General features: G+C 42.0%; 1 protein-coding gene across 4 annotated transcripts in view; it reads right to left on the reverse strand.

Moving 5' to 3' along the window:
- Window positions 1-287: 287 nt before the first annotated feature.
- The window catches only part of FBN2 (fibrillin 2), a 262,374-nt gene continuing 246,639 nt past the window's right edge, over window positions 288-16,022 (reverse strand). For all 4 annotated transcript variants that reach the window (XM_019516863.1, XM_019516864.1, XM_019516865.1 and 1 more), the window contains 5 exons: window positions 15,606-15,734; window positions 11,986-12,105; window positions 6,803-7,034; window positions 5,567-5,738; window positions 288-2,287 (listed from right to left, as the gene is read on the reverse strand). In XM_019516863.1, the coding sequence (XP_019372408.1) occupies window positions 1,913-2,287; window positions 5,567-5,738; window positions 6,803-7,034; window positions 11,986-12,105; window positions 15,606-15,734 (1,028 nt within the window). In that variant the 3' untranslated portion in view covers window positions 288-1,912. The remainder of the gene's footprint in view (window positions 2,288-5,566; window positions 5,739-6,802; window positions 7,035-11,985; window positions 12,106-15,605; window positions 15,735-16,022) is intronic.

A 16,022-nucleotide genomic window follows, 5' to 3' on the forward strand; every position in this document is an offset into this window, starting at 1 on the left:
AAGTGGTGCTGGCTCCTAGCCTGGGGGTCTTTAAGAAGAGGCTTGATGCCTACCTGGCTGGACTCATTTGAGCCCAGTTTTTCTCCTGCCCAGGCAGGGGGGTCGGACTTGAAGATCTACAAGGTCCCTTCCGACCCTACATCTATGATTCTATGATAGTGGGGCAGTATCTCCCTAGTGGAAGAAACATGTAGCTCACCATTACTTATTAACCTAATAGTGCCATTGGAGAATGCAAATGGGGGTTAGCATATACATTGTTTGAAATACACGGGCAAGTCAAGAAAAAAACCTACCCCAAAATAAGCTTTATTGCAAGAAAAGTGTTGTCATATTGATACAGACCTACAAACAAAACATTTTTTTCTCACAAATATTTGATTAAAAATTTACAATGTTCCCCTCCCCAAAAAAACACCCAAACTAAACAAAATAATAATAATAAAAAAGTGATCACTTGTTAGTAATCTTTGGTCAGCACCGGTATACAACTGGAAAAAACCCCCCTGGAGTTGGCATGTTCTTTGGCTGTTTCACATATTATGAAGTTCTGTTACATGACTAGGTACAGGCACCAGCTGTCAAAAAAGCACCATTGAGACATACGTTTAACACATAATATGGTACAACATTAAAAAAAATTACTAAGGTAAACTAAATGTCAACTCATTGTACAAACATCTTTCTTACAAAATAAGCTATGATAAAATGAGGCGTACGGTGTATAACTACAGTATTAATGTAAGTTCTAACAAATTGATTTCAAATACACATTTCCCTTGTCTGCACTGCATAATTAGCCTTGCACATATGGCAGTCCTGAAACAGCTCAATGTTAGTAAATGCACTATTAATCCAAGCCAGCACCAAATAGTATGATACATCAGGTGTTCCCTTCAAAAAAAGACTCTTTTCTTCAGCTGCCTACAGTAATGCAAGTATGTAGAGCACCTTTTGTGAGAATGAGGTGTTGTGGTAGCACATCTGGTTCCTTGAGGTTATCAGAAGGAAATACAGTACGGTTTGGTCTGCAATGCTAATGGTATTACAAGCAGTCAAGGTATTTTGCTACAGTGGTTGTGCTTCAGCTTCCATTATTTGATATAGCTGATACAGAAAAACGTCCTAGTGACCTGCAGTGAAATATCCTCTTTACAGAGACTAATGTTGTAATTACAGTTCATTTAAGACATATTTTGAATAGTCATAGTTTTGAAGAGCACTTCAGAATATCTAGAGGATGTATTACAGTGCTCTTTCAGATCTGTGATATTTTAAAAATATCCCTATGCTATTTGGACGACTGGCACAAAAACAAAAGGAAACATCTTTCAAATCTACTGGAATTTTTTTTTAAGAAAGTAACTCTAAAATGTAATAGCTCAAATTTATAAATCTAAAGAAAAACAAGCACGTTTCCCTTTCTGCTTACATAATTTGTTAATTTCTCCATATATTACTGCATTAAAAATAAATAAACATCTATATTTTTAATTAGGAACTATAGCAAAATACCTAAAGTGTTATAGACTGCTAACAGAAAAAAATAGCTCACATTTTGTGCCATTTAGTGCCATATGTTGACCTCTTGAACTTTAGGCTTTTTTTTTAATACACTTTAAACTGAGGTTATATAAAAGCTACAGTAACCATGGTTGCCATTGTAATCAAGCATTTGGCCATGGCAGAGTCAAAGTTGCCCCTCCTGTAGGGTCATTCTGCAGTCTTGGCAGGATGGAAAGATAGAGAGGTCTTTTTCTTTTCTCCCCCCCCCCCCCCCCCCCCCACTTTTTTAGTTTTTCTTTTAAAAGTCAAGTCATTGACTACTTAAAGCTTTGAAAAATAGACATGCTCAGGTGGATAAATAGATGAACGGAAGTGACTGAAGAACTGGACTAAATCTGGAAGACAGCTAATAGAGTTCAATCCACAGCCTCATTTTGAGAGCTTCACCAAGTTCTCCTAGGAGGTAGTTGTCCTCATTCTGGTCTTCCAGTTTCTTTAGCTCCTTCTTCTTGTATAGAGCAACACTAATGATTTCCAGTGTGTAAGTGCCAGGTACTGATATTTTCTTGGTCATATGCAGGAAACTGAGTCCATCCCGCTGATGGATTCGGAAGATGCCATCATCATTGCCTTGGGAGATGACATAGCGGATGTGATTGGTAAGGGGTTCTATGGCTGGCATGAGTTCCAGGATGTGGTGCTTGTTGCCAAGCCCAGAGTTGTTGAACCTCATCTTCAGAGGAGTGTCAATGTCTAAACTTTCCAAGCTAATCTGTTCAATCTGAGGTGAAAGAGGAAAAAAAGGACCTTTAGAGAGACATACTCTATTATTCCTCCAGCAATGAAAGCTAATGAGTTGGATTAGTAACAGTTTCTGACCTTCTCTCAAACTACAGCTGTGAAAGAAGGCATTGTATATCCTTTCCAGCTGGGAGAACTACTCTGTTCCACATCACACACCCTGTAAATCTTTAAGGCTTCTCACTCAGGCTTAACAGGATAATTAAAGTTACAGCATCAAGTCTACAGAGGGTTCATATTTCAATCCTTCCTCAGAGTTTACATAATTTTATGCTTGCAAAAAAAGTCCATGTGGAGAAAAGGCACATGTTTAACTGTGGAGGGAAGAAACATGAGGTCCAGTCTCTTCTAACTGGTTCAAATGACCTAATTATACTTCAGTGTAAATATTATAGATGAAGAATAGGACCCTGTGCCACTATGCTGTGCTGGATGTTCTCTGAAAATGTAGGTAGAACACTTCACAGACAGTCTACGAACCTGCTTTCAAAAGGAACTAGGTTCAGCATCTCATGGTAAGAGCAATGAAGGAAAGAAATCCACTACATTCTTGGCAAATCAGCTGAAAAAGGTAAATTTCTCTGTAAAACAAACCTGTTTGGTTCCACTCCAGACATTAATTTGTGTCCAATGTGAACATATGTAAGCAAAAATGGACACAATGACCTAAAGCTTTGTTTTGGCAACACACAAGCTTTTACAGATGCCTCTAAAGAAAACAGTTAAGAAAGGACTATGCCTTTTTTGTAGGTAAATACGGTTCTCTCTCTCCTGCATATGAGAATTTCTGCTGTTAGGGTTGATGTGCATTTGTAAAGGTGGGAAGTGGATGGCCCTATACTACTATATTTTATGTGCTGGAGATGAAACATTCAGCACAGTAAGGCAAATTGTTGATGTCTGGAGGCATTGGGACAAGTTGTGATTAAATCTCAGGCACGCTGCCAGCCAACCCCCCAAGATTTTTTTTTCCATGGGGTCTGTGTACTTGCTGTGAATATTCCCAAATGAAACTAGGGATTTCACACAGACCTAATAGCACTAGGCAACAATGACTTGTAATAGCTCTTGCCTGACATTAACTAGATATTGTAATAATAATAGGGAGCACTGAATTAAATGAGAAATTAACTATTTCATCGGATGGATTTTTTACTTTACTTTGAAAACTTCTCTTTGCAAAGTGCTCTTATATTTTGCAGTCAAAAGTACATAGGTCTAAATATTTTTCTTTTAATCCTAGTTACAGGGTCCTCTTTTCTTTAAGTTACAAAATAACCCTGAAAACAGTAAATGATGTAAATTGACCACAGTGGTAAGAGTGAAGTGCTGAGTTGTAACCTTGGGTAGTGCACTGACAAAATAACAGTGTGCTTGTATACCATTAAAAGTATCAAAGCTGCTTTGCTTCTGGGGCATGTTACTGTTTTCAAGTGACAAATAAGGAAATGTACCACTTTCCTCCATCTTCCTGCCACTGCTGCACATAGCAATGATATGCTTTTATCTCCAGACACACGCACAAAATTTTCTCCTCTAATACTCAGCAAACTTTTGGCAAATCCATCATAAATGTAGGTGAATTCATCCTAAAACTGTTGCACAAATTAGGCTGATAAAATGTCTCCCCCCCGCACCCCCACCGCTCCTGCCCCAAGAGTGCCCTTACCACAAATGTGTGCTGGGGGAAAAGGAATTTGCTCTCACTATCTCCTGTCATGCTTGTTCACCTCAGATAAATGAGCATTCACAGGGGCAGGGAATAGAGCCTAGGGCTTTGCTTTGGCAGGCAGGGAGAGTTGCTTTCACTCTCTCCAGCTCAATGAACATTTCTGTATCTTGCACAAAATGTAACAGCTCCAGAAGGCGAGAATGGGAGTGCATTGCCCCAAAGGACCTACAGCCTGGCAAGTCCTCTCCTAGAAGATACATGTTCAAATCATTTCAAGCAGAAGACTGAAATTGAATCTGGGTTTCTCACATCCTGAGTGCTTTAAGCAATAAGCTAATTGGGTGGGAGGGTACTGCCACCTCTCCTCCATTTTGTGAATGATGCTATGTAAAATAATTGGGGACCATATTGGGCATATTTGGTTTAGGTGCCACCCCCCAACTTTTTTTTTGGTTTTCCCCTGCTAGAAGATGGACAAAAAATTGTTTCAGTTCAAACCTAAACCTTAGTCAGTCACATGGTCCTCCTGTCCCTTCCCCTACCCGCTCTTTCCCTCTGCTTTTTGGTATTTAATACCAGCTTTCAACATGATAGAGAAGGGAGGGTAAGCATGCAAATCTCTCAAGAAATTGCCTTCGAAAGCCAAGTAATGCATGAGTTTTGGGAATGATATGCTACAGAACAGAACACCATGAACTCAGCTATCCTGTTCACATATGGAGGAGAGTCACTCGCATGCTGTGGGAGTGACGCAGCCTTTTGCAGTCCACACCACGGGAATCCCAAATTCCTTTTTAATATCAGATAACTAATGTGCCATTGTGGTGTTCTGTCGGAAGAGTTGCTTAGTTGGCATGTGTAAGAAATGTTGTCAATACTACAATATGTATGCTTAGTATGAGGCAGGTTCTCGTTTCCATATCCCTTTTCATCCTCACTCAGAGCCCTTTTAAAACTGTGAGACGATTCATATCTTTTGGCCGCTGCCTTCCTTTAACCCTGGCAATAGCTTTTCCCTTATTACAACTTTCAGCAGTTGGGTTACTGCCATAAAACAACATCCTGTAATGCAGATAACACAGCTTTACAGCAATGTGCAGCAAAGCGAGGTAGAAGCACTGCAGCAATACACAGACTAATGAGCCGTGTAACGTCTCCCAGACTAAAGCTACATAACCTAATAGGTGTAGGTGTAGGTCTTAAGGCTTCTAGCAGCTTTAACAAAAAATGACTACAATGGGAATTCTTCTAAATGCACTTGGTGGTGGGAGCCAATTATACATTTCCCCCAGCACACATGCCAGTATTGGCTCACTCCCTTCAAACATATGCATCGAAGTAACAGGAAGATATTGAGCCTTATTCAGAAGCATTGTTCTCTAATGTCAGTTAGTAATTCCAGTGCAATATGGCTGTCCTCATGCCACTCAGGTTTGAAAGCCTTTCATCATGTACAAACCCTATGGCTACATGATCCTTCACAGTGACCAACAGATCTCCACCCTTTTCTTCTGCCAAAATCATAGAGTATGACAGCCCCTGAACATATATACAAACTAACTGTAGTTCGTTACAATATTCACTCACCTCAGCAGGCTGAGTTTCATTCACACTTCTTTTCCTCCTGCTATTTTTCTTTGAATAGCCATTCAGTTTGCACTCATAACATGCTTCTGGAGATAAGGCATTTTCTTCATCTACATCTCCATCCAAAGGCAGGTACTGGCCTTTGTTAAATCCCATCCCTGAGACGCAATGGCTGTTGAACAGTGATCACCAGATTAGCGACCCATTTGTCAAACTGGTCAACCTCAAAAAAACCCTTTTCATTTTACCTCAGTTTAATCTCTTTCACTTAGGAGTGAGACCACTTAACTCATAGCACTACTACCCCATAAAACTATGAATTTATTGTATTTCTTTGTTCTGTACAGTGCAACATACTAAATAAAAGGGTGGTTATGTGTTAGAGAGGTCTGTAATTATCCCTGGTAATCCTCAATACACAGAACAATGAACAGAAGAGTTCCTTGGGACGCCAATTTTCCTCTTGAATTCTAACCCCTGTTGGAAACAAGGAAACTCTTGAATGATTTCCTTTTTTTTGCTTTATTTTTGGGTTGAGCCCTTAATAACCACAGCACAGATTGCACCTTTTGTAAAGAATATTAGCCTAGGATTACATTTAGAAGTGAGTTTTAAATGCACACTGTGCTGACAAGCAAAAAGGGGAAATACAATTTTATTTAACTTGGGTCACATGCTAGATTTAAAATGATGGTTTTCTGCACTGAATGTAGACAGATTCATACCTTCTTGTTCTGATGCTAAACTGAGCCAATTCTTTGTGTACAACCCACATACATAGCTGGAAGCCTCTCCCTAATCCATCAGCACACACCACTCATTTCTGCAGCTCTATTAGTCTGCTACATGACCCCTGTCTGAGAGGTTAGGCCAACAGCTGGCCAGACCACTGGCCTTGCACTCTGTGGAGGCTACCATCATGCAACACTCAGTAGCACGCAAAGGTTAGAGACTTCTAGTACTCTTACCCTAGTTTTGGTATAGACAGAGTTTTCTGTAAACCTTATTTAGGCAGCTCACGTTTCCTAAGGGTATATAACTTATTGCTCTATAACAGCGGTTCCCAACCTCGGGTCATGACCCAAATAAGGGTCGCAGTAGCAATGCTGGTGGTGCCGCACACAAAGGATGAGCTGTGCCACACTGCGCTCCCAGCAGCGGGTCATGACAAAAAAAGGTTGGGAACCACTGCTGTATAATTATCACTAATGTAGAATGTGTGGAAGAGAAGCTCACCCTTGTCCAACTCTGTAGTATCCAGGTGGACAGCCACAGAGATAGCCACCTTCTGTATTGGAACAACCATAATTGCAGGGGTTCTTAGTAGAGGAACACTCATTCACATCATGGCATGCACTGGAGAACTGGTCATAGGAAAATCCAGATGGACACGCACACTTGTAGCTTCCGAGTGTATTGTAGCAAGAAGCAGAGCCGCAAGCATTAGGGTTGGAACACTCATTTTCATCTAGCAAGCAAACAACATGTTATTTATCCAGATGAAAAGATACTGTTACTGAGGGAAGGAATTGCAAATATGATTTCCAAGAAGTGGTAAATATTTCGGTAATTCCTAATTAATTATTTCTTGAACCTGTGCCAAACATGACTTTTAGCAACACAACTCTCATGATCATTCACTGTAAGCTCCACCACAGTCAAGTGCAGCAATGCATGTCTCCCCTTTCATAGGATCAGAGGAAGTGAAAAGGCCAGGATCCTAGTCTATTGGGTCCAAGCCCTTGTGTTCACAGGTTCTCATTCACCAAGAGTTCTTAAAGTTACCATATTGAACCCTCCCCCAGAATTACAAAATACAAAGGAATAAAACCCTTTAAATATATCGTATGAGAGTGGTCAAACACTGGAACAAGCTCTTTTTTAAAGGGAGCGGGGAGTTCAGAATATTGTAAACAAGCATGGCTCAAAATAAGTGGGAACGTCTCAGAAACACAGTATTAATAGGGTTTCTGTTTGGGTTCCTTGTTTTTCTGCCTTTAATTCATTGTGACTGCCTTGAATCTTCTGAGCCCATTTTAACAAACTATGTCCTGTCATTCTAGTGGTAAGACATTTTCAATGCTTCCATCCTCTTCCTTTACCTGTGGCAAGTTGAAGGGAGTTTTTGGTGTTGGGTGTTATGTCTTGTAGTTGTGTGTGAAGGGTGTCCCCAAAGATGTTAAGAATTGGCCAGACACTTGTCTAGAATAGTTTAGATAGGGATGATCCTGTCTTAAGCAAAGTGTTGGACCAGAAAACCCACTGCGGACTCACCCTATATTTCCATGATTCTAAATGCCTGTGTCATTTATCTGGGGATAATCAAATACATTGTTCAAATCTGGGCTTTATGGAAATTGGACATTTTCTTGTATCTGCTTTATGGATTGCTGTATAGATTGATCAAACTTTTATCCAGTGAATAAGAAAAACAGCCTATCTGTGGAAGCTGCTATATAGCTCAAACTACTAAGCATCCTCTCAGGGTATATCTTCACAACTTTTGCTTGGTAGGAGGACACCATCATTATCCTTCGTGCAGCTGGGGAAGTGAGTCAAAGAGAACTGATCCAGCCAGATTCCTTTCATAAGTCTTTGGTACCAACCAAACATTTCTAAGTTCGGTACCTTAAATACAAAACCATCTTTGCTTCTTCCCTCAGTTAGAGGGTGGTATTCTGTTTGGCCAAACTTCTCTAAATAAAAGTGCAGAATCCTACATTTCAAATTATCTTGTGTTTCTCAATGGTTTTCTCTCTTGCTAATGCAGGAAACTATAATCGACATGTTAAAAATGCATTGTGTACATGTACATTAAGAGAACTAAAATAGTTTTAAAAATCCCTTAAGAAATTACATTTGGCACAAGTTTATTGGGTATTTTATTGCCATGTTCAGCAGAGCTGGAATCATGCCTGAAAAAGCACATTTGCTAGGTTTGTAACCAGGTTTTGTTGTTCAGATATAATTAGATCTGACATTTATATGCAGCATGTCTATCCTAATTGGGAAACTAAATCAGATATACAGAAACAAGATTAACTTAGGTGAAAATGCAGTTTTTGTGATGAAGTTAGATTTTCTTAATGTCTGGGCAGTTATGGTATGCAGACAAATTACCATGTAATTAAAGTTAATCACATTGTTTACATTTAAGCCCACCACATGAAATGATCCTATAGAAAAATAATATTTAGAATAGTCATAAATTATTCATATTTACACTCCTCAAAATTTACCACATTATTTTAAGCAGTTATCATTTAGCACTTAGGCTGATTCCCTGCTTCTCTCTGATGTGCCTTGTTGCATATCTGTACTAGGACACTTTGAAGCTTACTATGGTTTGACTCCTTTCTCATAATTGTGCATCTCATTAAAGTTAAACAATTTACAAAGTTGTTGCTAAAATACTGGTATTCAAATCTGGCCATGTCTACAGGAGACGCTTACTGTGCAGTAGCTTGTTTCTAATGCATAGTAGTGTTGTCGGGCATGAACTGTTACTGCACAGTACTGAGCTACTGCGTAGTAGTAACGAGTTACTGTGCAGCGAGTGTCACTAGGCAATAGTGATGCAACACTATGCCAGCTCAGTCATTTAGTACTTGGCTATCCAACAATACAGTGGGCATAACAACTACGCAGCGGATGTCTTGTGTGGATGTGCCCACTGTGTATTCAATACTTCATTCACAGTGTAGTCAATACTTCACCCGTTCCTTCATATACACCAAGAAATTTCATAAGGTCCATTGTGAAAGTTTTAAAATCTAAAGAGGACTGGAATGCTCATAAATAGCTGGAGACTACAAATGCATCTGCAGAGGCTAAACGAATTAACATTTAAGTCTCCACCTGGGATCATCTGGGCTTAAAAAATGTTAGCTGAACTAGTTATCAGCAGGGCTTCAAAAGCTCTCCTGAACTACATCTTATTTTGCGTACCATTTCTTCTCGTCATTACCTTACACTAGATGTGGGCAATTATTTTGGCTGGAGGGCTGCTGAATGAGTTTTGGTGAGCTGTCAAGGGCTGCACAGGTAACCCTGCCCCTTGACAGGTGTCACATCCCCTGGTAGCTATCCATGGACTGGAAGTCCTGCCCCTAACCCCTGACCATTGCCACTGGAAGTCCCTCCCTTTGCTTCTGGAAGTACTCCTTTCGGCAAGGGAGTTTGCCACCTTGGAACCAGAAAAAACCCAAGTTATATACTAAAAATGAGGGGTGCACAGATAAAGATTTTTTTGGGTGATACCAATGGCCAATTATTAACCAGCCATATTGGCTGATACCAATCCAACTGCTGATATGCAGCCCCGCAGCTTGGAGAACAGCATCCGGCCAGTAAGTCTGTGGGGACGGAAGGGGTGTAGCCACAGGCAGCTCATTCAGGGAACAGCTCCCCCTACTGCGTGCACCCCTGGGGAGGCAAAGGGAGCATGTGCCCCCCAGATTTGTTTGCAGGGAGAGGGCAGGCTGCCCGCTGTGGCCTTTTCCCAGCAGAGGGGCTGGGCTGGAGCTGTGCTTGGGGTAGATGAGGACAGGCTGAGCAATGGCAACACTGGGTGGGGGATTATGTGGGGGGGCTGCAGCCACCCTGTAGCCCAGCCCTCCCAACACTGACAAAGCTTGCCCCACCTCACCACTACCCGTCCTGAGCCCAGCCCCCTACTGGGAAGAGGCTGATGCAGCCCCCAGCCCATGGCGGCAGTCTACCCTCACCCTGCGCACAGATCCAGGGGGCACATGTCCCCCATGCCTCCCTGGGGGTGTGCACAGTGGTGAGAGCCACCCCAACCTCCCCCAAATGAGCTACCCATGGCTCCCTCCCATGCCCCACCCCAGCTCCACTCCCTACCTCAACATGGCGGCCTCAGTCTGCACCGCCCACACCCCTTCCTCTCACAGACTTACCAGCAGGAGGCTGCTCTCCAAGCTGCCTGGCTGCATTCTTGGCCACATACATGCTGCGGCTGTGCACATGAACAAGGCATTTATCAATGACATTATTGGTCAAAAAAAGCCAATTGCTGATGCAGGCAACCTCTGCTTAGCGCTTTTAATTGGTTCTGGAAAAACTAAGCACTAAGTGAAAACATGTTAAGCGAAACCCATTTTCCCATAGAGTTTAATGTAAATAAATATAATTGGTTCCTGCCGGCCCTGGCCCTGCTGCTCCTGGCAAGGCACTGTGCGGGCTCTGCCAGGGAAGGCATCCTCCCAGCCCCATTGTTTTGTGGCCACGATGGCCCCTACTGGCGGGGGACACTGCACACATACCCTTGAGCACTGGTTTGCACCGGCCCAGGCCTCGCGCTCCTGGCAGCCCTGGCCTTGGGCCCTGCACTCCTGCCACCCCTGGCTCTGGGCACCGGCCCAGGGCCCATGCTCATGCTCCCCACCGCCCTTTCTCGCCATTACTGCTGCAACTTTCCACCCGCTGGCTGCTCAACTGCCACATGCCAGAGTGGACCCCGGGTTCCTGGCACCCCACCCTGGCCCCACCAGCCCAGGCTCCATGCTTATGCTGCTTAGCCCCTTGCCTGCCCCTTCTCGCTGCTACTTCTCCCCACCTGCTCCAGCACCATGTGCCAGAGTGGACCCTGAGCTCCTGCCACCCTGCTCTGGGCCCCACTGGCCCAGGCTCCATGCTTACACTGCCTGGCCCCCCACCCACCCCTTCTTGCCACTGCTTCTCCTAACCCGCTCCAGCAACACGTGCTGGAGCAGATCCTGGGCTCCTGCCACCCCACCCTGGGCCTCACCAGCTGCCACTCAGCGCTTCACTCAACACTGCTACCACCACTGCTGCCACCACTGTTTCTCCCTACCTCCTGCGCTGAGCATTATAACAAAACCGCTGAACGCTAAGTAAAATCAGGTAGGTATTTTTAATGAGTGCTATAGCGAAACTACAGTAAGCAAAACCCCGTTTGGTTGCCTGTAACATCAATTCTCCCTTTTTTATCAGTGCCGATACAATACAGACCAATATATTGATGCGCTGCTACTAAAAATTAAACATCGACAATAACATATTTTAATTTTATTTCAGTAAAAGCTTGTGTCTTTCTCCTGGAGCAGGGCAGTAACACTCAGATGGCATGATTTTATATAATTATATACTTTATAATATCTAGCTTATCTAAGAGCTTATCAGAGCCATTTACAGAAGGGGAAAGTAAGGCAAAAAAGGTGAAATGACTTGACCAAAGTCTCCAAGAAGTGAGATTACAAGTTAGGTTTCCAGAGTTCCAGGACAGTGCCTTTTCACTAGGCCTTGCTGTTCATAAAAAAGAAGTGTTCACCAAATTTATTGAACTGAAGTAAGCCACTTATTAATAGGACTTTTGAGAACGAGTGTTTTTCTATTTACAAATAACTTCTAGAATACTGTAAAGAGATCAAACTTACCAACACACTGATTCCATTGGTAATGCTGAATATACCCTTGTGGGCATCCACACCTGTAGCCACCCAGGATGTTCTGGCAGCCGTGCTGGCACCGGTGATTTCCATCACACTCATCCACATCTTTGAAAACAGGTAAATGGCCAAAAAGACTTATTTCAATAATTATGATTAGCAATGCAAACAGAAGATACTCCTATGGCATGATGATACTTGGCACATTACATGTGGAGGTTATGGAACAATTTTTATAAGTATTAGCTGAAGAACTGGATTCAACCACAGTAACCACATAGGGTACATCCAGACAAGCATGGCCATGCGGTATGTGGCACTGCAAACACATCTGCAGCACCAAATACCGCACAGCATGCACTGCTCCGCTCTTTTTTCCCCTGTGGGTTTTTTTGACCCCTGGATATCCAGGGGTCAAAAAAACCCACGGAACCCATGGAAAGAAAGAGTGGAGCAGTGCACGCACGGGTAGTGCATGGTGCTGAAAAGCAGAGCTGGACCACCCGGAACTGCACTGTAGGTGCCAGCTAGGCTCCGCCCAGCAGGATCACTGCTGCTGCAGCCCCAGGAGGCCCCCAGGATGCCAGGTAAGGCTGCTGGGGTCAGCATTGTGCCTACTGAAGGTTTTCAAATATTAAGAGCCTTAATCCCTTTTTCAAAAGTGACTTGGGTTCTTATCGTTTGAATGTTTCTGGAAAATTTTCTCTTGCTTACTAGACTCTGTATCTGGCTATTTAGAACTTCTTACCTCTACTCAGCTATGTTCTAAAGTGAAAGCCAAACTTTCAGTTTAGAAAGCCAATGCAGAAATCATTTGGGGTGATTTGCTTTAAAAGAATGAACCTCATGGCAGCCACTGAGTATACTGCACAGCAATTAGCAGAAATATAGTTTACACAAATGCTATGGTATTCTTAAAGCAGTAAGACGATAATTGTAGGTGTAGAATTACTAATTGATATCATCAGGATTCCTTCCTGAATTGGGGCAAAGTGCCAACATTTTTTTAAAATGGTAATGGGATACTTAGGGGTGTCTTTACATGTGCTCTGGGATGGGAGTGGAGTGGTGCTTTAGTTAGAGCAGCTCTTGGGAGCCACTCTAATTTAAAGCATCCACAGCGTTAGGTGTATTCAGCATCCTATGCTTCACAATGGTGACAGGGGGGCTTTAACTATAAAGCTTTTCAAACAAGCTTTAGTTAAAGTGCCTCTGCTGCCATTTTGAAATGTGGGGATGCTGAATACCTGAGATGTTGAGGCTGCTGGAGCATACTAAACAGCATACTAAATAGGTTAAACAAGTCTGCTCCAAAGCAAACTAATTAGCATGTGTTGGAGCAGGCATCGGGCATGTGTATAGGTGCCCTAGCTTGCCAATTTGGTGTTCATTTAGACTTCTAAAGACCTGGAATCAATTTCCAGAAATTTGTTTTGCAAGTGATTTATTTTCTAGTTTGCAAGGCACTTAGGAATGCACTCAAGTATGAGAGATAAAAATATGCAAGACAAGCACTGAGATGGTCTGATTTGTCCACAGTAAAAAGAAGACTGTCAAATAAAAAACTTCCCGGCTTACGCTTAAAGGAAGAAAGGGACAGTAATAAAGGGGAAACACTTGTTTGAAACAGTCTCCTGTTTTTAGAAAAATGCACAGCTAATAAAACTCATACCTAACAGGAAATCGTAAGCAGTTTAACAAAAGTCAGGGAAAACAGACTGTTAGTTAAAAATTAAAACAGCACACATATACCACTAAGCATGACATCATCAACTACAAATGATATTTCTCCAGCTTGTAGCCAGAAATATGCTTTACTAGTTCTGTGGGGATTGTGACATCCAAAAACTTGAGACAGAAAAATACAGTGCTACATTCTCCTTTTAGTGGCAACTGGAATAGAAGGTTTTAACTGTGCCAATTTTTGTGCATTTGCCTTATCACAGTGTTATGTTTATAGTGTTGGGGCATTTACAATGTAATAAAATAGTTAAACCCCAAGTCACTGACTAAATACTACTTAAAGGATACTTTATACTTTTAAAACATGGCATTGCCTCTTCTCCAGTAATACCCATTCTTTAACATGCTTATTATGGTGACTCTCTTTTTTTTACTTAAAATATTTTCATCACATTCTAAGTTACTGTATCTTATCACCTTGCAAGCTCCTACTCCATGCTTGGTTATGCATATTCTGTGCCTTGCTGTGAAAATGTACCCTCAAATATCAACTTTAAGTTAAATGTGTATGGTTGCATTAAGATCCTTGAACAGCAAACAAAATGTAAAACCGCTGCAGCACTGCTTGCCTGAATGTGTAGACAGCCTGAAAAAAGAGCTGTGGAATTTGAATCCAGCAATTTTGCCATTGAACTTTTTGCTTTTCTGTAGCCAAGTATGCATACTTTTTCTGTCTTCTTCCCTCTTCAGGCCCATCTCAGGTGCCAGCAATTCATTTTCCCTTGCTTAGTGCTCTGGTCCAGCTTGCACCAAAGAGCCAGAAGTAGAACTTTGGCTCCTGGAGAAATGTGGAACCACTGAGGCTGATGAGATGGGTACTGAAGTCAGTTGCTCTTTCCTTTGCCATACTCAGAGAAGGGATGGAGTATCAGGTTTTGAGCTAGGCTGCCTGGAGAATATAACTGTTAGTTACTGGCATTATTGTAGCCTACAAACCCTGGTCACAGATCAGAATCCCATTCTGATAGGTCCTGTTTATCTCCAAAAATCAATACTTTTATAAAAATGAGTATTTTTTAAAAATGATCCACAGCCGTGTGTTTGAATGGGGAGGTAGGAAGGGGAATGAAACATATGTTATGCATATGCCAGAAAGTAATGTTGCAGCTGTGGAGTTAGGTCCTACAGTTTGTAAACAAATATAGGATAAAGCTTGAGTAAAATTTGATCTACTTAGGCCCCTTTATGTTCAGGTAAAGACATGATAGGATCTGACACATGATCCACACAATCATTTCTCTTGCCATGCCACAAGTGTATGACAGGAGGCATGACTGTGGGACTGAGCATCAAATCTAATTGCACCTTAATGCTCATGCAGGGAGAGCCCAGGATTGTGATCCTAGGTTCCACTGCACTAGCAAGTAGCAAGCTCATGTGGCTGGGAATCCTGCAGCTGATGGGCCTCCGAGTTGTTGGAGCTCATGGCAGGTGCCTGTGGCTGCGAGCTTTGCCAGCTGTGGGACTCCCAACTGCTTGAGTGTAAGTGTGCCCTGCGGCAAATCCTGTCAGCTGATGGGGCTTCCAGGCTCAAGGGGGTACCTAGCCAAATGTTCAATTTAACAGCATGATAGAAATGAGCTATGTAAAGTTGTTACACATTTTTTTGTGGAATAACTTTGTGGCTTATTTCTCAGTTTATCACACCATTAATTGACCGAATGGGTGGCTGGGTCACAACTTAAGACACAATTAATTGGCTAATCACATCTTAAGTGTAATGTATAGCAGGAGCCTTGAACTATATTTGTATTTGATTTTGCTTTGGCACATATGGGCAACTTCTATAGGCCAGGGAGTATTTTGTATAACTAAAGACAGGACATGTCTACCTTAACAAAGAATTTTTGGCCTTTACAAGTTACCTTCACAGTTGAGTCCAGTAGAATCCAGAGAGAATCCTCTCTGACACTCGCAAGTGAAACTCCCAGGAGTATTCTGACAGATTCCTTTTGATCCACAAAGTGATGTCTGTGAACCACATTCATTGTTATCTAGAAAAATACAGCAGTTTTCACAACTATTGTACAGATGCAGCAAGTGGAAAAGAAATATGTGCATAAGGACCGGGATGAACTTTCACACCTTTCTGCAGGCAGAATTTACACCGACACAATTTTAAAGTTACATTCAATGTCAACTACTTGATTTGCAGAATTATGGCCAGAAGTACTCCGATAACTTGTGTATAACTTAAATGAAACAACAAGTTATATATGTAATTCAATCACTGGTGCCAATTTATAGTTTCATAATTTCATAGTTTCTAGGGTCGGAAGGGA

Source organism: Gavialis gangeticus, unplaced genomic scaffold (genome assembly GCF_001723915.1).
Source record: "Gavialis gangeticus isolate Ggan-Ray unplaced genomic scaffold, GavGan_comp1, whole genome shotgun sequence".
NCBI classification, from domain to species: Eukaryota; Metazoa; Chordata; order Crocodylia; family Gavialidae; genus Gavialis; species Gavialis gangeticus.